Consider the following 23,365-nt stretch of genomic DNA (forward strand, 5'->3'; position numbering starts at 1 on the left):
CATGCATTTTGCAATATTGGGTCTTTATTATATCTTATTGCCTATAATAAAGCTATACACTATAAAATACTGTGCAGTTAAAATCTGTTCTCGAAACATGGCAGTTGTTCTTCAGAACGAGTGAAATAATGCAGAAAAGTTGTAATTTCAATTTGATTTATATTATTTCCTCATGAAATAATTTTTGCTTCATTCACTCACAAATGTGTGAAAATAATACATAATTATTACGAATTTCATTTGACACGCAATTTAATCAAACTTCTTAGCAATAACTTCTAACCCAAAACTGGATTTATAAATGCCGTGTTTCAACACAGATATTGATATGAAAAGAATGATAGCATTTAAAATAACTTTTATTTTCTTTTATGACATAGGCTCAAGGCTTGATGTGAGAGCACCTTTTGTTGCTGTGCTAAATATAGCAGTGACACATGATCTTAGATTTTCCTCTCAATTAGCGAGTACATAATGATTCCTTTCTGCTGTGTTCTTATTATATTTAATTGTCTGTCTTTTTTAATGTTGCTTTGAATTTTCTGATAAAACTAATATTGGTAAAAAAGAAAAAGAGAGATTTGTATTGAAAACGTATGTATTGAAATGCATAAACGTTAACAATGAGAAAACTTATGGAAGAAAAAAAAGAGATTTCTATTGAAAACATACGGTATAGAAATGCACAAATGTTAACAATGAGAAAACTTATGGAATATGATAAGAAAATGAGCATATGCCATAAGTGAGATCAAGTCAATTATCTCTTGAAACATTACACGTTCTAATCAACAGTTCAATTTTATTTAATGAGCAACAATGTTTATTGTCTGAAATATCCAAATGTCCCTGCGTCATATAGTCTAAGGCATCACCCTTGAACTTGCATTATGGAATAAGTGCTGGTCGAGTCCTCATAGGGAAGGAATTTTTTCGGCCAGTGTATGGGGTTGGTGCTCACCAAGCATCGTGATAAATTTGGGGAGCTATGATAAGTAGGAAAATCCAATTTCGAAATCTAGCTATAACAGATGAAAGAATCATCGTACTGACGACATATTACCTCTGTTTTGGAGGACTGTTTGTCTCAGGTGAGGCATGTGAATGTGTGGCCAGCAAAGGACTGGTTGGCCTTGACCCTTTATGGCCTGTTGTACCAGGGATTACTTTTATATGTAATATTGGCTTCCAACTTTTCAACAATCAAGTTCATTATTTATAAAAACATTGTTTGGATGACGAGTAATTACACAATTACTTTTGATTTTCACATACAGTAACTAAAATCATATAATATTTCACTCATTTTATCATGGGAAACTTCATCCATAGAGAAAAGTAGAAATTTTAGTAGATTATTTTGCTAGATATAAAATAATATGCAGTGCTACTTTTTTCGGCCAATCTGTTTGTATATGGAAGGAAGTCTATAACAGACACGTGATCAGCAACTGAGTAATGTGACAGATTTAATTTCTGCTACAAGACTGAATGTTGTCTCTGAGCATCCATATTAAGTTTAGAATCACTGACTCTTCATGAAATGATTGTGCAACGTGCTCTACCAACCACTAGCTTCCTTTAAAACAGCAGTACTTATAATATATATGATTGTAATAGGTAGAATTTTGCAATTTACATGGCTGTATAACTGGGAAGGTAAAACATGAGCCAAACATTGTATGCACAGTAGACTATGATGACATCATCTCCTCGGTAGAGGCTGTCAGAAGGAAGTAAATGCTTACCCCTATGCGCATGTTTGATAAGACCTGAGTCAAGTCAAACATAGTATTGCCAGTAGACCATGATCACATCATCTCCTCTATAGCAGCTGGTGGAAGGGAGGAAAAGTCTGTCCAACTGCTTCATGTTTGGCTCATGTATAATCTTCCCAGTTATAATAATTATGTGAACATACTTTAAGTTTAAAAGGTAATTTACTGTATGTATAATCTTGGGGGGAAGAGATTTTTTAGTATAATTTAATTATTTTCCTTTAGCTCAAACATCAAGTCTTTAGGCCTAAGTAGTGTCATTATTACTATTGTAATATGTCCAGTAGATGTTGACGTTCGATGTTTCAGCAAAGATATTTGAATTGGACATAAACTCCCTCTAAGTTGCCAGCATCTCTTGTGTCAAGCACAGCTGCCACTACTCAATATTTGGGCTTACGCAATGCAAGTTTCATCAGACACACATAATAAAATAGCTCTTGTTGTCCTTGTAAATTTAAGTTAGTAGAAATATGCATTTCAGATTTAATACAGGTAATTTAAGTTAGAATTTGTTACACCCTACTGCCATGTTTAGTTTAATATATCATACTTCTTTATTTTAAAAAAAGAGTCAAAATACTGTAGTAGTATCTTCTATTATTGTATAAGAGGTTTCTTACTTTATCTAACTATTAATGAACACAAATACCTTCAATTAGTATAAAAAATTCTACAATCTTGTAAAATGATTTAATATTATGTAATTTAATTAATACATATATAATTTGAAAGAAGAATAATTTATCTGCCATTATCTTATGTTTTCACAGTAGCTAATATACGGAATTTACAGAATTATTATATTTTAAAATTTTTACCAGATCAGTTGATGAAAGTGTTACATCATGCCAAATAATCACTGGAGATGTTCTGAAAAATTAGTATTCTTTCCTTCTTAATAAAATGCAGGTACCTCAAAATTAACACGAATTAATCACTCAAATAGGCTGATCACTGTGAAAGAAAGTCATGTAGAACCAAGAGAACATGTAAGCACTGAGCATGCACAATATATTATAACTGCAACTTGAAAAATTCAGGTAGCCCAAATATTGTTTCTGAGTCCGTACCATCATATACAAAATATATTCGTTTCTGGTAACAAAAATAGTATTTTCACATTAAGCACAAAGATATTTGACTAATCGCTAACTTAGAAGGTAGATTTAATGCAATTAAACTGAATAATTGTAAATAAATTAGGGAACTGGTTATTATTATTTTACATTTCATTAATACTGTATGTAAGAGTCACCTGCACTTAAGTAATTCCCACATTCTTCTCCATCGGTATTCAAATCTCAGACATTCAGTGATTTTCCACAAACGTGTGATCAGTTTTATACATATATATAGGAATTAATCAGGATTTAGCAAAGAGAACTGCCTCAATCCTAGTCGATCATGTCATGATTATTGAATATTCCATGAATTACTGCAATTTCTACATTCGTTGTTAACAAAAGAGCAATTAAACTGAAAAATGCTGTTCAGCATTGAACATTGCTGAGTGACTTGGTGTCATTGGTAATATGGAGTATGTTGAGTGATTTGATGTTATTGGTACAATTGAGTTTGTCTAAACTTACTTATTGGCTTTTAAGGAAACCGAAGTTCATTGCCGCCCTCACATAAGCCCGCCATCAGTCCCTTTCCTGAGCAAGATTAATCCAGTCTCTACAATCATATCCCACCTTCCTCAAACCTATTTTAATATTATCCTCCCATTTACGTCTCGGCCTCCCCAAAGGTCTTTTTCCCTCCTGCCTCTCAACTAACACTCTATATACATTCCTTGATTTGCCCGTACGTGCTATATGCCCTCCCCATCTCAAACATCTGGATTTAAAGTTCCTAATTATGTCAGGTGAAGAATAAAATGCGTGCAGTTCTGCGCTGTGTAACTTTCTCCATTCTCCTGTAACTTCATCCCTCTTAACCCAAATATTTTCCTAAGCACCTTATTCTCAAACACCCTTACCCTCTGTTCCTCTCTCAAAGTAAGAGTCCAAGTTTCACAACCATAAACAACAACCAGTAATACGAGGCGTGTTCTTAAAGTAAATTCCATTTTCAATTATAGCTGTCGCATCGCTGCAATCGTTATTTCGCGCATGCGTGTGTTCTTCTTCAGTCCTCAGGCAAGCTGTGCATGCAGTTTCAGAGCTTCAGTCCGTGTGTGTGGTTAGTTGTGATCAGTTGAAATGTTTAAAGTGATCGAGCACCCCACCGACTGTGAGATGCGGTCTGTTATCCGTTTTTTGAATGCGAGAAACATCAAACCAGCTGACATTCATCATCAACTTTGTGAGGTGTATGGTGATGATGCCATTAGTGATGGAATGGTCAGGAGATGGGTTAGAAAGTTCAACGAGGGCCGCATCTCTGTGCATGACGAGCAACACACCGGTCGGCCATCTTTGATCAATGATGATTTGGTGCGTGCTGTCGATGAAAAAATTCATGAGGACAGGAGGTTCACAATTTCTTCACTTTCCTTGAATTTTCCACAAATGTTGCGGAGTGGTTCGCAGGCGGGCGAATTCTACAATGAGGGGATGGAAAGACTTGTGCCACGACTCGATAAATGCCTCAATAATGGTGGAGATTATGGTGAGAAGTAATTGAAGTGTGGGGAATACAATGCTACAAAAATGGTTTGTAAATATTTTCCCGTTTACTTTCTACACCCTTTTGGAACTTACTTTAAGAACACACCTCGTATAACTGTTTTATAAATTCTAACTTTCAGATTTTTTTAAAACTGATTGGATGATAAAAGCTTCTCAACCAAATAAAACAGACATTTTCCATATTTATTCTGCGTTTAATTTCCTCTCGAATATCATTTAAATTTGTTACTGTTGCTCCAAGATATTTGAATTTTTCCACCTCTTCAAAGGATAAATTTACAATTTTTATATTTCCATTTCGTACAATAGGCCTATTCTGGTCATGAGACATAATTATATACTTTGTCTTTTCGGGATTTACTTCCAAACCTATCTCTTTACTTGCTTCAAGTAAAATTCCCCTGTTTTCCCCAATCGTTTGTGGATTTTCTCCTAACATAGTCACCACGTCATTTGCATAGACAAGCAGCTGATGTAACCTGTTCAATTCCAAACCTTCTCTGTTATCCTGGACTTTCCTAATGGAATATTCTAGAGCGAAGTTAAAAAGTGAAGGTGATAGTGCATCATCTCCTTGCTTTAGCCCGCAGTCAATTGGAAAAGCATCTCAGAGGAACTGACTTATACAGACTCTGCTGTACATTTCATTTAGATACATATTAATTAATTGAACTAGTTTCTTGGGAATACCAAATTCAATAAGAATATCATATAAAATTTTTCTCTTAACCGAGTTATATGCCTTTTTGAAATCTATGAATAACTGATGTGCTGTATCCTTATACTCCCATTTTTTCTCCAATATCTGTCGAATACAAAAAATCTGATCAATAGTCGATCTATTACGCCTATAACCACACTGATGATCCCCAATAATTTCATTTACATATGGAGTTAATCTTCTCAAAAAAATATTGGACAAAATTTTGTACAACATCAACAAAAGTGATATCCCTCGAAAGTTACTACAGTTAGTTTTGTCCCCCTTCTTAAAGATAGGTACAATTATGGACTCCTTCCATTGTTCTGGTACAATTTCCTTTTCCCAGATAGCAAGTACAAGCTTATAAATTTTGTTAGATAATGCGCTTCCACCCTCTTGTATTAATTCTGCTGAAATTTGATCGATACTTGGACACTTGTACTTTTTCACCTATTCTATCTCAATTTGGACTTCTGAAACTGTGGATTCAGGTATAAATGGCACAGCAGTTTGTATCTGAATTTCGTCCCAATCATTTCTATTTGGCCTATGTACATTTAGTAGTTGCCCAAAATAGTTTTTCCATCTGTTCAGGATTGAATGAGAGTCTGCAAGCAAGTCACCATTCTCATCCTTGATCACATTTACCTTCGTCTGATATCCGTTCTTAAATTCCTTTATGTCCTTATATAAATCTCTATTTTATTCTTACTATTTGTTTCTATCTCATTCAGTTTTTCCTTCAAGTAATCTCTCTTTTTATTCCTAAGTGGACAATTTGCTTCCTGTCTTTCACTGAAATAATGATCTCTATTTGCCTCAACTGGATCGTGTAAGAATTTCAATTTTGCTTGTTTTCTTCTTTCTACTACCATGGAACAATCTTAATCAAACCACGGTTTCTTTTTCTTAGTTTCATAATAACCTATGCTCTGCTCAGCTGCAATTTTGATATTATCTCGTATATTTTCCCACACTTGAGTTTGTCTATACATAAGGAAAAAGTTATTAATTGCATTCACAATTAAACAGTTATAATGTGGCAAAGAAGAGTTGGCAGAACAAAACAGTTCTTTCGGGTCACTATTAGGACTGTTTGGGAGTCATGTGCAACCACACTGCCTGCCTGCTTGTGAGGAAAGGTTGACGCCAGGCAAGTGATACCGTGTGTAAGCTCAGTCACGAAGGTAAACAGTTATGGGCAGGCCTGAATGAGGTTTTGCCTGTCTCTGTTATGTACAAGTATAAGGGAATCATTCGGAATGTAAGGACCACTCAACCATTAGACAGAAACAAAAAAATCAAACAAATTGCTTGTTATATCCAACCTTACTTATAACCATTGTGCTCTATGTGAAAACCATGGCAATTGAGACTTTTTCATAAAGTGATACCGGTACTAACTTCTGAATGTCTTCATCAAAAGACTTCCTGCAAAGAAAGATGGCTAATTTTTCACCACTATATTAAAATCTTCGTCATTTACGAAATACTATGAATTAGGCTACTCATAGAAACTGTTTCAGGTGCAAAAAGATATGGAAATCGCTGACAGTCGGGTCATTGGAATTACATGGCAGATGGTGGAACAAGTCCAAGAAGCTTAATGGTGCGTTGTGCAGTTAAGGGAATGCATTATAGTATAAGAGAACCAGATGTTAACAGATCACGTATTTTGTTTTTGAATGACAGCCGCAATTTTTTAGCTTGAGCTTAACTGTGGTTCCTCACTCCAAGAAATCAAGCAGAAGTACACCAAGGAAGGGTTGCTATTAAGCTTTTTGCTTGCATATAACTCAGATTTTTTTTTTTTTTAGTTTGGGAAATTTTTTTGCTTCTCTTGTATCTGTTGTTGATTAGTTTACATATTTTTATACAAAATCCACTCTCATTGCCAATCACTATGAAATTGACAAATTCATCACCATCTGTCTTGTAGTTATATCGTAGCACAGACTTTATGGTACTGTACCTCTGTGATAATTTTTACTATAGTTAGGTTTTTTTTTTTGTATGAATAAAGCAAATCACAATATGAACTTCACAACTAGCAGGATTCTCGATCGTGTTGTTTTCATTCAATATAACACAATAACAAAACCACACAAACTCATAATGTGACAGTTCACTTCCAGTGATTCACTTTAACAAAATGTGCATGCATAAATTCTATTTGGAACTCTTATTCATTAACAATATTCTACTAGCTCTTATTTTCCAACTGTAGCTCACAATCTAACATAAGATTTCACTCCCCAGTGATTCACTTTTAACAGATTGTACATGCACGGAAGTATTTAGAACTCCTAATTGTCGGTAATATTCGACCAGCTCTTACTTTCTGAATGACTCTTATACTTCTATTATTATAAACATCTCCTGCATTTTAGCCATTTGAGATTAGCAATTCTGGTGTCAATAGAGAGTCAAGCTGTATTATATAAATGAAGTATACCTTTCAGTTAAATGTGAAATTAGTTTTCTTTCAATTATGATAATGAATTATTTATCGACACTAGCCTTTTCTAAATAACCTTACTGGACAACTCAAGAACTGGTATCTGATCAACTTTGCAAAGCGGAGCAAACACAGGACATTTCAATTTTACGAAGAGAAATATAATAAATATTTTTGTAATAGAAGCATTAAATAATGCTATTACAGACGGTTAGATATACTACTGCATTCTATAATGTGCCTGAGGAATAGCTATATCCCAAAATAATCATAGTGTTAAATTTTTTAAGTTGCTTATTTAATGATGCTGTATCAACTACGAGGTTATTTACCGTTGATGAGATTGGTGATAGCGAGATGGTATTTAGCGAGATGAGGCCGAGGATTCGCTATAGATTACCTGGCATTCACCTTACGGTTGGGGAAAACCTCGGAAAAAAAAACCAACCAGATAATCAGCCCAAGCAGGGATTGAACCCGTGCCCGAGTGTAACTTCAGACCGGCATCATAGTGTTACATGCTGGAATATGATATTAATTAATTTTGCCTTAATCACATATTTATGAAATCGCTTTGTTCTTTCCTTTACTATTATCATAATAAAGGAGAAATGAAATCATGTCTATCTAACGTTCCTATTTATAAATCTGCAAGATGGAAATTGATAATAAAATTAAACAAGTAGAAAGTATTAAAACTGTGTGCTAGTGAGATCTGGTGAAAATATTTTTTGTATCTTTATAATCTCATTAAGGAAAAAGAGTTCAATAGTAACTTTGTTATCAGTAGCTAATTACAGACACTGACTATCAAAGAAATTTACAATGTATAAAAACACTTACAAAACTTAACTTTATTCAAGCCCACTATTATTACTTCATTATCAAAAAAAGTGAAATATACTTCACGGAATTTTTGTAAAACAGCAAAGCAAGATTATACTTGTATGGCATTAATATAGGTTATACCTATTTAAATTAAATTATACACAATCTAAATTAAACAGTTTGATGGACTGAAAATAAATGTTGACATAAGAATATTAAATATACATTCAATATATTTTGTTACATTTAAGACAGCAGATTTCTCGCTGCATTTTAAAACAATATTTATCAAAGTTACGAATCTCATTTAGAAGTATGTAGCTAAAGGAGTTATGCTATTCCATGAAGAGACACAATATAGTAAACTGAAAGATCATCAATATGAAAAGTAATGAGTGCTTGCAACTGATATTTTACAAATGAGTATTTATAAATATTCCTCTTCAAATTTTGAAATGTCGCAATATCTTACTAACAAGAGCAGATGAGCAGGCCATGCATCATGATGTTGGTATGATTTCGGTCTTACTTACCCCTAACTCTATAACTAGGGCATCTATAATGCTGCCAATAACAGTGATGAAGTCAAATGTATTCCAAGGGTCCTTGAAGAAATTCTGTAACCAATACATGTATCTTTTGAACTTCACACGGAAACAACAGAACATAGGTTTTAGACTGGTTATCCCCATTTTACTACAGGGACAAATTTGTCATTAAAAATGGTATTCTCTAATGCATACAGTACATGACAGTGTTGCAAGACATAAAATAAACAGATGTAATATGCTTCAGCATAATTAAAGGCTTTTACTGTTGGATCCCTCAGAAAGAGCAATTTTACAGATTGTTTCTATCTGAGAGAGAACGGTTATTCCATTCAGATCAAAAACCTTTAATTTAATTTGCACTGTATCTACATCTGCTGTTAAATATTTATACACACTGCAATTTCCTGTATTGAGAGTTCAATAGATACCAATCTAATGACAAATCTACCAACCTTACAGAAGTAATTTATTAAAGAGGATAGAATAGAGGAAAGTTTAAGAAGTATCAGTAGTCTATCCAACAGAATCAACATGCATTATGAAAGATATTGATAATGGCCACCTTGTTGTACCATACACTCTTTAGATTATGTTTCTGAGTATTTATTTCAGGAAGAACGATAAGGTTTAGCAAGGGACTGAAGGATATATTGGGGAAAAGATGCTTTCCATAACTGAAGAAATGAAATGGAAGAGAGACAAAGTAGTGATCCAGATTGAGTATCTGCTGCATGCACAAACTCACTCTGCATAGTAGCATTGCCACGACCTTAACCCCACATCTGTATGATGAAGCTACCCATTGGGAACAAACTCGCTGAGAAGTTCGAGTTCAACCACTTATATTGACCAAAAATTAAAAAAAAAGCTTGTTGCTCTGTATAACTGCCCTCCTTATTTAGCAGTATCATTGTAATATAAGAAACAGAAGTTTAAAAATGTATGAGCACATTTATTAGAAAAAATGTCTGTTAGAGCAAAATCTCATAGGTAACTAGAGAACCTTTAGGAAGCTGACATGAAACATTTGTTTTTAATGATAAAACATGCATGACGTTAACATTCACAATGTATAGGCTTCATATGGAACGGTATTTTAATCTGCCTTAAATCACATTTTAGATTAATGAAAGTGCACTGTCCTTTCCATGTCAAAAAAATAATATATATTTTTAAGCAGGTATTATGCACTTTTGATCACATATATAATTATAGCATATAAGTATCCGGTAGTCTGGCAGTTACAACGCTGGTTGTTTGATCTCAGATTTGAGGGTTCAAATTCTGGATGGATGAATTTTAAGGAGCAATAAAATCCTTAGCACGACTTCCTCTAGGAGGAAAGTAAGGCTGGGAGGCCTATGTAGTAGATTTTCAGCAAACCTCTAAATAAATAAAATACTACTACTAATCAAAATTTAGTATATGAATTAAAGTTACAATTTATTTAATGGTTGAAAACCTCAATATTTTTAATATTATATGACTGGACAGTCAATAACTGATACATCATGTAAGGATATAGAATAAAAGACAAGCATACATAAACAAGGACGAGCTATGGTTTTTCTAAAAAGTTTTAAATTTAAATTTAGAAATAAAATACACTATATTGTTGTGGACTCATGTCTGACATTTCTGCAGAAAGATGCAATTAATGTTTTGCGGAAAAATGTAATTAATTTATTTTAAAATAAAATTGATGGCACCATAGTGAATGTGCTCTAAGATTAGATCATCAATAAGATATGTGTTCTTTATTTATGCAGAAAAATGTAATTAATTTATTTTAACATAACATATTAGCGAATATGTGCTTTAAGACAGATTAACAATAGGTAATGGTTTTTTAACAAAATAAAAATTATTAAATTTAATTACACATTTTGATACAGAGATTGAATAAGCTCGTCAGAATGAAGATGTCGTTATAAAATTAACAAAAAGCTGCAATTATAAATATATTATCGACATGTGTTAAGTGTAAAGTTGTAAGCAATCTAAAAGTATGAAGTACTGGTATATAATTTATAAGCAGTTACACATTTTAAATTCTATTATGATTCTTCACAGATCATTACAATTTAATATACCATAACAAACTAGACGTTAATTTTCTTAGAATCAAAAATCACAATGCAATTCTTGGCTATTTTAAGTCGAGGGAAATATGTTTCACATTGTACATTTATTTGATGGAAACGAAGATATAAAAGTGTATCACGGAACAAGGGATATGCATTTAACAATGCATAATACAAGTCAAATATTAAAGAAGGTGTAAACGGCTTCATTTTTTAAAAGCCTGTCGTTTCCTACCATTCTGTGACCATATTCTGTTTTAAAATTTTAAGGGATTCGACAACACTGAACTAAAACGTTTTAGAGTAAGTTTTAGTTTTTTTCTGTGAAATGAAACATCACGTGATTTTATACAATTAACAGTACATAGTGAAAATAAGGGAGAGCTTTTATAGTACTAGCAAGATACTTGGTCGTGCACATTTGTGCAATTTAAATGGCTACATAGCATTTGTAACCGAATCATAAATATCCTTCTAAAAAGTTATTTAGCTCAAAACTATATAAAAAAAGCCGCACTTAAATTATTCACCATAAATAAGTTAAACATTTGAAATAAAGACAATAAAATGAAAAAAATAAATTACTAGGACCTCATAACGGATATTTTTAAAATTCAATTCGTAGTCTAATGTTTTATGCAGCATTATTTATCATGATATTGGCATATTACATACTGTATTAAATAATAATGATTATACAATGAATCTGCTAGATAAGTAATGGGCATTTATTGAAACAATATTTTGTATTATCTGATATAATACACAATTTTTTATATTTCAGATAATACAGAAATATATCAAGAATTATTGGTGCTTTCATTTGCAAATTCTTGATATCAGAAATGGCTGCAGTTATAAAAAGCAAGTCACTAACTCTGTGCAACTGAAGCAATAGCAGCCATGTTGGTCAAAACCAGTGGGATGCATATAATGTGAAGACTACTCAATTTGTGTGTTATAAATTTGGACATTTGTAAGCAATGGTTACGAGGAGACTAACAATTAAACTCACAATTATGACTCAAACAGAATCAGATAATTTAATGCTTTAACCTTCGTTGCAAAAATTCCAGTATAGGAATATAACACCATTGCTTCAAAGTCCATTAGGCCTAAGTAGTATTTAGCATAAAACACACAAAATAATAATCATCATATTTTAGTGGATCATGATTCTTATCATAACAATTTCAAACTGATAGATTATGTTCATGATCTAGGTGATATGTAATTTGTATTATCACACTTAGAAATGAAATAACCATATCGATTATAGCTCTGCTCGAACATCTGTTTTCCCTTCCAAATGGCCTGAGAGGATATGGTTGTTTATTTCTTCCGTATGTCAGTATAGAAACATATAAGTTGCAGAAATTTGAGTGTTTTCATATTATGTGAGCATATGTTTAGTGTGATAATGTTCCCATTTTTCAATCTAGATCAGTCTTGTGAATAATTGTAATTTACTCTACATATATGTGTATGGTTTGTTATATTATGGACTGATCTAGGTGGTGAAATCAAGGCAGCATATCTTGTATATGTATAGACATAGCAGAGATTTTTTAAATATCATATAAAGTTAAGTCAAGATCATAAGTTTGATTTTATGAGGTATGTTTACCTCATTACAGTAGAAAATAATGCTACAGATTAGAGAATAGTAAATAAATTATTGTTCATTGTATAAACTTATTTCTCTTTATTTTTGCTATAAAACACAAGATATTCTGACATGATCGAGTAATGGAAGACCTGAAATCAAGTTGTTTCATATCACAAAATACCAGTAGGTATTCTTTCTGTAAAATCCAACTTAATTGAATACTGTAAAATATATTTACATTTTTCAGTACAATAGGCCCATATAATCGAAGTGCATATGGGGTTATTTTATCCTCCATTCTCTGTAACTTACTTCTATTGTCTAATTTGTCAACCCTACAGTCTCTACTCTAGAGTCACAGTAAGAATTAGTAGTATAGATTATAAAAGCACTTGAACTATGTAACTGCCATGTCTTGACTTTCTTATTCGAAGTCGGTTGTCAAAATTCTGCAATCTCTCACCAATAATTTATAAAGGCTATAAAAAGTGCTTTCAAGGGGATTTCTGACACTGTTTCTTCACAGATAAAGTACCGTACTTTTACGCATGAACAGTTTATCAGAATACCGGTAGCTGGATGTGTGAAACTTAAGACGCAATTTTTTTAGACATTTGGGAAAGAGAAGGTACATGTATGCCATTTTCAACAAAGATTTCATGAAACACGGTTCAAAACATTTTGATTTCAGGCCTTCACTATGTGCTAAGGAACACAAAATGTGTGATTCCCACAAACACAGTTTTTTAGCCAGTCCACCACTTACCCAATGTTGGTAGCCGGTCAGCCTTGTCTAGGTGAGCTATAATACAAGTTGCAATGCTACGCCACTCAGTATCGTGGGGACACACACTCACTCACTCACACACCTACACACTCTTGGATTGAATGAAGAACATTGATATGTTGTAATTCTTCATAATGAACTCTTAAAGTTTGTAAATAAATAAAGAAATGCAAATCAATACATTCATCATTAAAAGACTAAATGGGACTTAGGAACTTCGGGAGATCTTTTGCAAACAATCAGAACAGATATGTCATATGATTATAAAAAGACATCCAGTTATAATTGCCCAGTAACAAAAACACAGAAAGAATGACAAAATCAAAAGAGGATGAATGTGATGACAGAAAAATAAACTCGAGTTTTCAGTTCTTGAAATAATTAAAGCCCCCTTAACTTCATACAAGATTCTTATGCCGTAGCATAGACATTTACCTATACTTGCAGAGAACAAAAATACTTCTCACTTAAAAATATAAGACAAAACAGATTATACTACTTATGATTTTAATGATATGAATATTTAAAGTAACGTTATAGATAAACATGATGATAATTAATTTTTTGCACATTTCCTATGTATGTCATCAAAACCTATTTTTGCTGTTTAGCAACCTAGTTAAAAGTTGAAAATTAAAAATAAAAATAAAATAATTATACAGCATAACAAGAAACATAATTTTGAAAGCTGAATGACTGGATTGTTTTAAAATTTCCTGCATCTTCTGAAAGTAAAAGAGGAAGCTAGCGCTTGTTTAATTTTTATGAAATCTTAAATGCAATATAAGCAAAATTTTTGTACCGATTAATTGAACATTATAAAAAAAATATTCTATATTAATACTTAGAATATTACGCTTATCCACCACTATGTAAAATGCTGGTTTTAGTTAGGACTACTTATTATTTCATCATCAAATGCAATGCATCAACCGACAATGAACCCACCTTTTAGTTATCTTCTGCTATTTAATTTTGGTGAATATTAAAATTCAGTGTTTTATTATTTTCATATTTCTGTGATTACGTTCAATAAAAAATAATCAACACAGCATTAAAAACTAACTTACGACTTAATATTTTATAATGCGAAATGTAGCTGAAAGCTTACTGTATGTCACTGTAAAAAACTGATCGCAAAAATGAATTACTGTATATTTTACTGTTGTTCATCTCCATCCTGTGATATGAAGGAAAATTATAATGAAGAAGTTAATACTGGGTGAACAATCCTTCGCACACCCGCACCTTCAAGGCTTATGGCTAGTCGGAAGAACCAGCTGCTAAGCTGGCTACAAATTCCCAACCCATTTTGTGCTCAAGGTCGCATCAGACATCAGTGTGAGTCGTACTCTTCCAAGATAATTCAGATATTGTATTTCCTACAGAATATTCATGTATGATTCGTATATGCATACAGAATTGGTTCGTGCTGTAAGAAGATTATTTCGGGAGAGATTCCCTGGTGTCAAAGTTCCAAATAGAAGTTCGATTCAAAGATTGGTACATACAGTTCGTGAAACAGGAAGTGTTCTTAATAAGATGCGTAGACAGCACATACAATACTCACAGAAGAAATTCTCGATAAGACTGGACACAGCTCTGGAAAATTCCCTTAGAAAATCACTTCGACATCTTTCTCAGCAAATGGGAATTTCCTATGACTCTGTCTGAACGGCTACAAAGTTACTTAAGTTAAAACCCTTGCTTGATATGGGTGAGTGTATTACTTTTACTTTACTTTTTAAGTGTTTATAACTAATAACTTACGTAAAAAACTGTAGGAAGATTTTTTTTTTTAATATTTATTACCGGTAGTATTTATTTTTAAGTTATTATTAGTAATAACTCACATTACAAACTAGGTAGATTTACTGCGGACTTCCTGATACCCGTTCACTGAGGTTATCGGCTTGACTCACCCAAGATCCACGAGCAGTGGAAACGAGCATGCAGAGAACTGTTCACCCAGTAATTAATGTAGTATGTTATAATTTTAAAGGCATTCAATATATTATTACTATTATACAAAATATACATTTTCTATGCCATGCAGTTTAATTTTTTAATGGATTTGTTCATTTTTCCTAACACTTTTGTACCTTTTAATATATCGGACCTTTACTCGTATGTTTACACTTTGTTTCGAAATAAATATCACTCCACAATGATTTTCAAATTTTTATGAACTTACGAAAGAAAGAAGTGCAAGGTTTAGTATTCCATACACTGTTAGAGACAAACTGTAGAAGAGAGGAAGAGAGAACATTTTGAATTGGGCAGCATTTGTTTTAACTAGTTACATTATAGACATACAACGCTTTTAATATGTATCATTGTCAATGGTGAATTTCAGAACCTTCAAACATATCAGTGCTCTAGCATGAAATCCAAATACAGTCACTTCCTGACTCACACATGATTCCAAGCTTAAAACCCTCTCCTCCAATCACTTATGATTTTCTGTTCTTACTCAAAATTAAAAAATAAACTCAAGCTAAATAAAATTAAATTTATTGTTGAATATTATGGCCTCATATGGAGTGGTTTAAAACATGGCCATTACAATTAATAAAACGGAAACCCTACATTTTAAAATTTGACCAAAACATGATGTGTGTGTCCCCCAGTACTGAAAAGAAAAAGCTATAAACTGGAAGAAAAACAATCAACTCATGAAAAAACTTGTCTAATGAGCAAAATAAGAAAAAGTTAAACTGAAGAATCTACAACCCAAACCCTTACAAGTGACCAAACTTAGAGGTAGCCTGAGGTCATGCACTGCATATTGTTGTTTCTAGAATGTTAGTTGCTGTAAATTAAGTCTGCATTAATCTTCAGTAATTATATAAATAAGACTCTGAATAAAGATATCTCAATGTGGGTGGCTGTCGAGTAAGTCAGCCCAATTTCTCATGAAAATGTGTAGTCGCAGAACTTACAGTAATGCTGAACGGGAGTAACAAAATGATGAATATTCTTATCTGTTTCGTACAGTCACACTTAAAACTACACAAGTATTTTGTAATGAACAATTAAAACGAAATAAATGATTATGCTTAAGAAATATGACGTCATGATTGACACAGGGAGGAAGGACACGTAATGCATAGTTAGGAAAGATATTTCAGACACGTACCCTCTAGATATTAATTGTGCAGTATGAAATCTATATGAACCAAAATTATGAGTATGTTCTAGATGTACAAAATGTACATTTAACATTGCATGATGCAAAAAGATAAAACAATAACGCAAAGAATGTACTGGGAAAAGGAAGAAATGTAATATACTAGTATTACGGTCTTACTAATAAAAACTCTATATACAGACGTTTAACTGTCTTATACTTATACAATGAGTAGCTCGTTTATAAGTCGTGTGTAAATTCCTTACTAATAATCACTACATACGTCGTGTATAACAGTATAACTGTTACACAGCTACGTCATAGTTTCGTCATTACTTCGTTACGAAAGGTAATAAAATATCTGAAGTTCTTTACTGGATCTGGTAGAGTGCTCTAGTGTGGCGTGTTAAATATCGATAGTACAACTGGCTCTAATCGATTACCACACTACATTTTGGTCAAAGAGTACAAGCTACAGCAATATTATTCTAATAATTCTAAGATCTTTGGTTTGTTCTTCTGTGGTTACTAGGCAACCATCATCATAAAATGACAGTCGATACGAACAGCTGTTAGAGGGGCAGCCATTTTTTCTCTATATACAACGCTTAAACAAGGGGTTTCGTGTATATAACTACTGCAAAGCAATTCCCATTGTATAGTTACTGGCTGTTTATACGTCCATCGCTTCTGCATGGTTTATTAGTAAAGTTTTCTGTCTCAACTCTGCATAAGTCTCATATAAAAACTATACACGGTTTATTAGTAAGACTGTTATGATATAATGTAGATAGATAAGAAAAACAGAATATAATGAAAAAGAAGGAACAAAATAGAACAGGATGAGACAGAAAAGCATTTCGAAATAAAACAATTACTACGATTTGGTAAAATTCAATGAAAATAAAAGAATTTGAATAGAATATATAAGAACTTTTAAATTTATATAGGTAGGACTGATATCTACGGTTTACATCAATCAATAGTTTCATCAATATAAAACACAAAATTGAAAAAGAAACTTACAAATCATTCAGACATCTCCATAATCACGAATAATGAACTGTATGTTTGAATGTATGTATCGTAAAATTTGTTTCTAACACTTCATAGTTAATTATACAATGCAATACATAATAATACAGTGACATTAATTTGTTTTGCAATGTTACAGGCTTCATACAATGCGAATGAGCGGCAGCAGTGACAGCACTGGTACTACTTTGTACTGAGTCACTCTGACAAAAAGATTTAATTTAGTAACATCGTGTTGCATGATTACAAGCACTGTCGAATTGTGTCTGCATCAGAAATTGACTAAAAAACGGAGAATTCCATATGTTGTGATTTATTAAAAAGACAAGTCAGCTGCTCAATACTGTAGAGAAATTCGATTACGTTTTTCTTTATTTTTTTGGAGCTAATCCACTTCAGAGGTCGACAGCTCATAATAAAGTGAACAAATTCAAAATTATGAACTGAGTATTAACAAGGAGCTAAATTGAAAACATTACATTTTAACGATTGCCAAGGACATCTCTCTCTAAGCTCTCCCATCAAGCAGGAGTCTCCTATTCATTACCACAGTGCTTAACTAAATTACTGAAAGTTCATTCATGTAAGATTACCGAAGTGAAAGCTTTAGGTCCTAAAAAAACTGACAAGGGATTTAAGGAAATCCCAATGATTGCGTGCAAGATCTATACTCGAATTCAAGTAATAAAATACAATATGTACTTTCTGTAACACTGTAGTGTATTTTATTTGAGATTCATGTACATACATGACATATATAACCGATATTTCCATGACTATTGCGTAGAAATGAATGGGAAATGGGAGGAGAAACATTTAAAAGGTTCATGAAAAAGTGTCATTGCAAGGGAAATTGTGTCTGAGAGGAAGTGTATGTGAGCTCCAAGCCTGATGGCCACTTGTCTCACCCTGATTTTCTCTGTTCCATTTAAAGGAACATTAGAAAATTTTCAAGGAGGAAAGCCGAAAATTGACGTAACCTAATAGCTATCACATGAAGGAAGGGAGAGGAGAACGAAGCATGAATGACAGAACAGGATAGGATTGCCAAAGATTTTAAAAACCTGGGCAGCGAGTGGAGAAAGGAGATGCCACAGTCTTCATAAAACAAGGGATCCGAGTCCTTGTGCTGTGTGACACTCTAGTAAACTCAACCTGGAGTATCAAAAGTGACACACAAAAGCCACATTAAATAGAGAATGGAGAAAAATGAACAGCGTGGCAAACCTGGAGGCACGAAATTCATCTTAGACTTCTGTTTTCATGGTACCGCGAGTGATGTCACAGTAAACCTTTTATGTCAAAATGTTACTTTTTTTTTTTCTTTAGTAAGTTGATCGTTCCGCAGCGTTTTACATCCACAATTAGTGACAAAGCATGATTTTACTTCTAATCAGTACTTGCGATCAGGAAACTCAACTCTCTTGAAACTGATCTTAGGATCTTTCTGACATTCAGCAGCTGATTATTTCTTACAATTACAATAAATGAAAATTCTTCATTCTTTACTACCTGTGCAGAAGTCTTGCAGCCTGCTGCATTTCAAAATAAAATAATGACACTGTACTTCATAATTCGTTCCTTTAATGAATATATATATTTTTTAAAGCCGTCCTAAATAAGGGTTCCAATAGATCGGCCTACTAATCAATTCATAAAGAATAATCATTAAAACCAATTGTGTGACAATTTGAAAGGAAAAAGAAAACATTAAGATAAATGATAAGGAAAAACATAGGAAATCATTTACAATAAAAGTTTGTTGGGTATAAATGATTACTAATTATAGCTAAGGATGATTTTAACACATGAGATCCTATGGCATCAATCGTTGCATCAGAAATTTTAAATTGTTTAAATAATAATCACCAAAGCAATCATTTTTATTTCATAAATTGAAATTTAGAATTATATTCTTTATTAATTACCTTCTTATAATAATGTTCAGTGGCGTATTCAGATATCATCATAAGAGGATAGTGGGCACCAGGTTTTGAGACGCCATTTTATTATTATTATTATTATTATTATTATTATTATTATTATTATTAATTTTTTCTGAAGATTTTGTTTTGGTGTTAATTCTTCGTAAATTGAATTCCCCTTGAGAGAAGAAAGAAGAGTTTCTTCGAATATTTTCCTGAATGGCACTCCCACTGAATAAGCCCCTGTTGACATTTTAAACTGCAAAAAATTAAATGACGATGAAATGAAAGGACTATCATGTATGGACGAGTAGAAAGGGTTTTCGAATATAGTACTTCTGGCCTATTTGACAATTCTATTGCTGCATGCAAAAGAGACATCTTGATTACAATAATCAAATCTAGGGAACGAACTCTGAATTTCACTATATTACAGTGTGACTGGATCATTCACTACGTTCATATTGCCAGAATTTTCTAGAATTGATTCCTTTTCAACATGTGTTTTTTTTTAAGTCAAGAATCCAAATATTCGAATCAAAGATGGAGTTTATGTGCATTATGCTAATATTCCCGTAAAACCAAATATTTATTTTCATAATACAGTATTATCTTTTTTATCTACAGACTATTTCTTGAGAAAATCGACAATTAAGAGAATACTGTATTGTCATTTTGTGTCACATCAAATTGCTTTCTAATATACACGTGCACATACAATAACTAATCGGTACCTTTTTCAATATTTAGCTCAATGGTTAGTTTCCAATTTTCAGTCATTTTACAATGAAGCTGTTCACTGTCTTGCCACCCAGAGCATTGATATTTTAAGACTGTTTGAAAGAAATTTCCAGGTTAATAGGCGATTCCCATTCGCTGACAAGAACACAATTCGATGAATGAAGGTTTTCAATTTTTTTTTTTTTTTTTTTTTTAGTATTTGTTGAGGTACTTATGTACTGTAAGAAGTCTAAATATTACCTCTGCTGCTTTATGAGGTTCTTCTAGGATTAAATATTTGACCATTAATATATTTTTTCATGATTTTACTATAGCTATTTCATCAACGTCAACTAAATTTCTAATATATCTTGATTACACAACTTTTAACACTATATCACTTCGGAATATGTAGTTTATTGCTTTCGCGTGTTAAATATTAGGTATGGTACCTTGTTGACTAGTTTCAGTCTGTTGTGGACTATCTTCAGAAAGAACTGGTTGGTCGTGAACTTCGTGCCTTCTGTTTGCGTTTCCTGTGGGGGTGTGTTTGTGTAGTGTAATGTGGAGTCAAAAAGTGTGTGTGTGTTCTGAAATTGAATTGTGTGTTGAGAATTTCATCCGCGTGTGTTTTTGTGCTTGTATATTTCGTACTGTTCTAGTGTGTTTAGTTCCTGGTTTTTCGGTTGAATATGTAGAATTTCCATGTCTGTGTTTATGTTGCTGTAGGTGTGGTTGGCATTTGTGATGTGTTCTGCGTATGTGAAAGTGTTTTTTAATTTTGTTATGGCTGTGATGTGTTCTTTGTAACGTGTTTGAAATGATATGCCTGTCTGTTCTATGTAAAAAAACTCAAATGCAACACCTGCAGCAACTTCTACATAGGACATATAGGCAGATCATTTCAAACACGTTACAAAGAACACATCACAGCCATAATAAAATTACAAAACACTTCCACATATGCAGAACATATCACAAATGCCAACCAAACCTACAGAAACATAAACACAGACATGGAAATTCTACATATTCAACTGAAAAAACCAGAAACTAAACACACTAGAACAATACGAAATATATAGGCACACAAAAACACACCCACATGAAATTCTCAACACACAACTCAATTTCAGAACACACACACTTTTTGACTCCACATTACACTACACAAACACATCCCCACAGGAAACATAAACAGAAGGCGCAAAGACCAGGACCAACCAGTTCTGAAGATAGCCCACAACAGGCTGAAACTAGTCAACAACGTACCATACTGGTACCTAATATTTAACACGCGAAAGCAATAAATTACATATTCTGAAGTAAATTTCTAAATTTACCAAATATTAAAACTCTTACAGAAAATTTGCATGAAATAATTTTATGTTAAATAAGCAGAGATTCTAAAATAAACACAATTTAGAGGCTCGAGGTGAAAAAAGTAATACCAATATTTAGCACAGAGTATGGTTCTTCCCCCCCCTACCCTTCTCCAAGAATTGTTAGGAACGTCATTCACTCAAAATTTTGTTGCAAGCAATTATTAGATAATTAGATACACTTCCGAAAAAAAAAAAAATTAACTTTTAATTCTTTTAGAAAATTTTAAGCTTTGCTCTATGAAAAGAAAACAAACTCTTCCTACATTACTATAACCTTTATATGCACACTCATGAAAATAAAAAATGGCGGCTTAGAAATGTCTTCATAGTGGCCATGCATTACAACTGCCGAAATTTTGCATGATATTATCTTTATGTTTCCACTTACTGTTTTCCCTCCCACGCTTTTACAATGAACCTAACCCTATTCTGCCGTTATCTGTTTTCAATCTAGGCAATGATATAACTCACGAAACTTCCAAATACATGAATTTAACAATGAATAATTTTGCACGTATCTGCAATGTCCACCATGCATACATATGGAAAGAACATTGACAAAGGCTTGTTGTCAAAGCGTGTTGTAGCTCAATGGTATAATATTTAACTACTTGCGAAACACAATATTCGATTCCTGCTCATTGCTTGATTTTATTTAAGTTTGTATTTCAAGAGATATTAATTTTATTCCACTATTGCTGTTGTAATATGTTGCCCATATTGTGTTTTATTACTAATTATTGCAATTTATAACCCATCCAAAACAAAAACACTCATGATATATTATAAACTATCTCGCATTTGTCTGACACTGCATCAGTATGCTTCTGAGCTACTCTTTTTTTTTGGTGCATTTGTTGTTGTTGTTAGAAATCAGCAATTTGTTTTTATGCTCAATGAGATTTTAAGTTTGATGAAAGGAATTGTGTTATTGCAGTTCATCACTATAATAATAATATATAATTATAATTAATGACAATATAATTAAAAAAAGGCGATAAATTACTTTGATGTCACAATTCCTATTTTACTTTAATTAATAACACTGACAGGGCTTTCTTTATCGAATGACTCTGTGTGCACTTCGTGGTGTATTGACTATGACACGAGTTTCAAATTCCTTCATGCATTTTATATTAAAACCCCATGAGGATAAAAAATGTCGATGAGTTATATTTTGACTTTCGTTCATAAAGTACAAGAATTATTTTTAAAAATTCAGTAATTAAATTTATGTAATATTTGATGCATATTTTATTTGTATTTGTTTTATTTGAAACTTCATAGTTAATGTTTTTATAATATTAAAGTTATGCATTAATTCCAGTTGTGAAAAATATAAAACAGACTATGAATTTCATTTAAAGAAAAACAAATGCTAACTAGACTCTGTAAATTATTACTGAATTTATGACGATTTTATTTAACTACATTTTAAATACTTAGTCCATAGTCCCATTAGGCCTACTTATCCATTATAAAGTAGAGTACATAGTGATAGTTGTAGTCATATATTATATATTATAAATTATTGTATAATTGTATAATATGCTTCCCACTTGAGTACAAGAAGTCGGTGACAATAGAGATTATTGGTGTGTATATTTAATGAATATCGAAAAACAGGGCTACATAATTTTCCAAAAAAATGTACTCAACAAACATACAATTCTGCATAACACAGGTTCCAATTGCAAAAATGTAATAATAGATCGTAATAAAAAAAATCATGACGT

The 23,365-nt window shown here is 32.4% G+C and overlaps 1 protein-coding gene and 1 long non-coding RNA gene across 29 annotated transcripts in view; one reads left to right on the plus strand and one right to left on the minus strand.

The window, feature by feature from the left end:
- The window catches only part of LOC138705212 (uncharacterized), a 36,280-nt gene extending 22,073 nt beyond the window's left edge, over positions 1-14,207 (plus strand). Inside the window, exon 3 of the long non-coding RNA XR_011333663.1 lies at positions 11,823-14,207. This is a non-coding gene — a long non-coding RNA (uncharacterized lncRNA). The remainder of the gene's footprint in view (positions 1-11,822) is intronic.
- cac (calcium voltage-gated channel subunit cacophony) overlaps positions 1-23,365 on the minus strand; it is a 1,051,854-nt gene that overhangs the window by 212,071 nt on the left and 816,418 nt on the right. For all 28 annotated transcript variants that reach the window (XM_069834011.1, XM_069834005.1, XM_069834017.1 and 25 more), the window contains one exon: positions 8,937-9,020. In XM_069834011.1, coding sequence (XP_069690112.1) covers positions 8,937-9,020 — 84 coding nt within the window. The remainder of the gene's footprint in view (positions 1-8,936; positions 9,021-23,365) is intronic.

Source organism: Periplaneta americana, chromosome 8 (assembly GCF_040183065.1).
Source record: "Periplaneta americana isolate PAMFEO1 chromosome 8, P.americana_PAMFEO1_priV1, whole genome shotgun sequence".
Lineage (NCBI taxonomy): Eukaryota > Metazoa > Arthropoda > Insecta > Blattodea > Blattidae > Periplaneta > Periplaneta americana.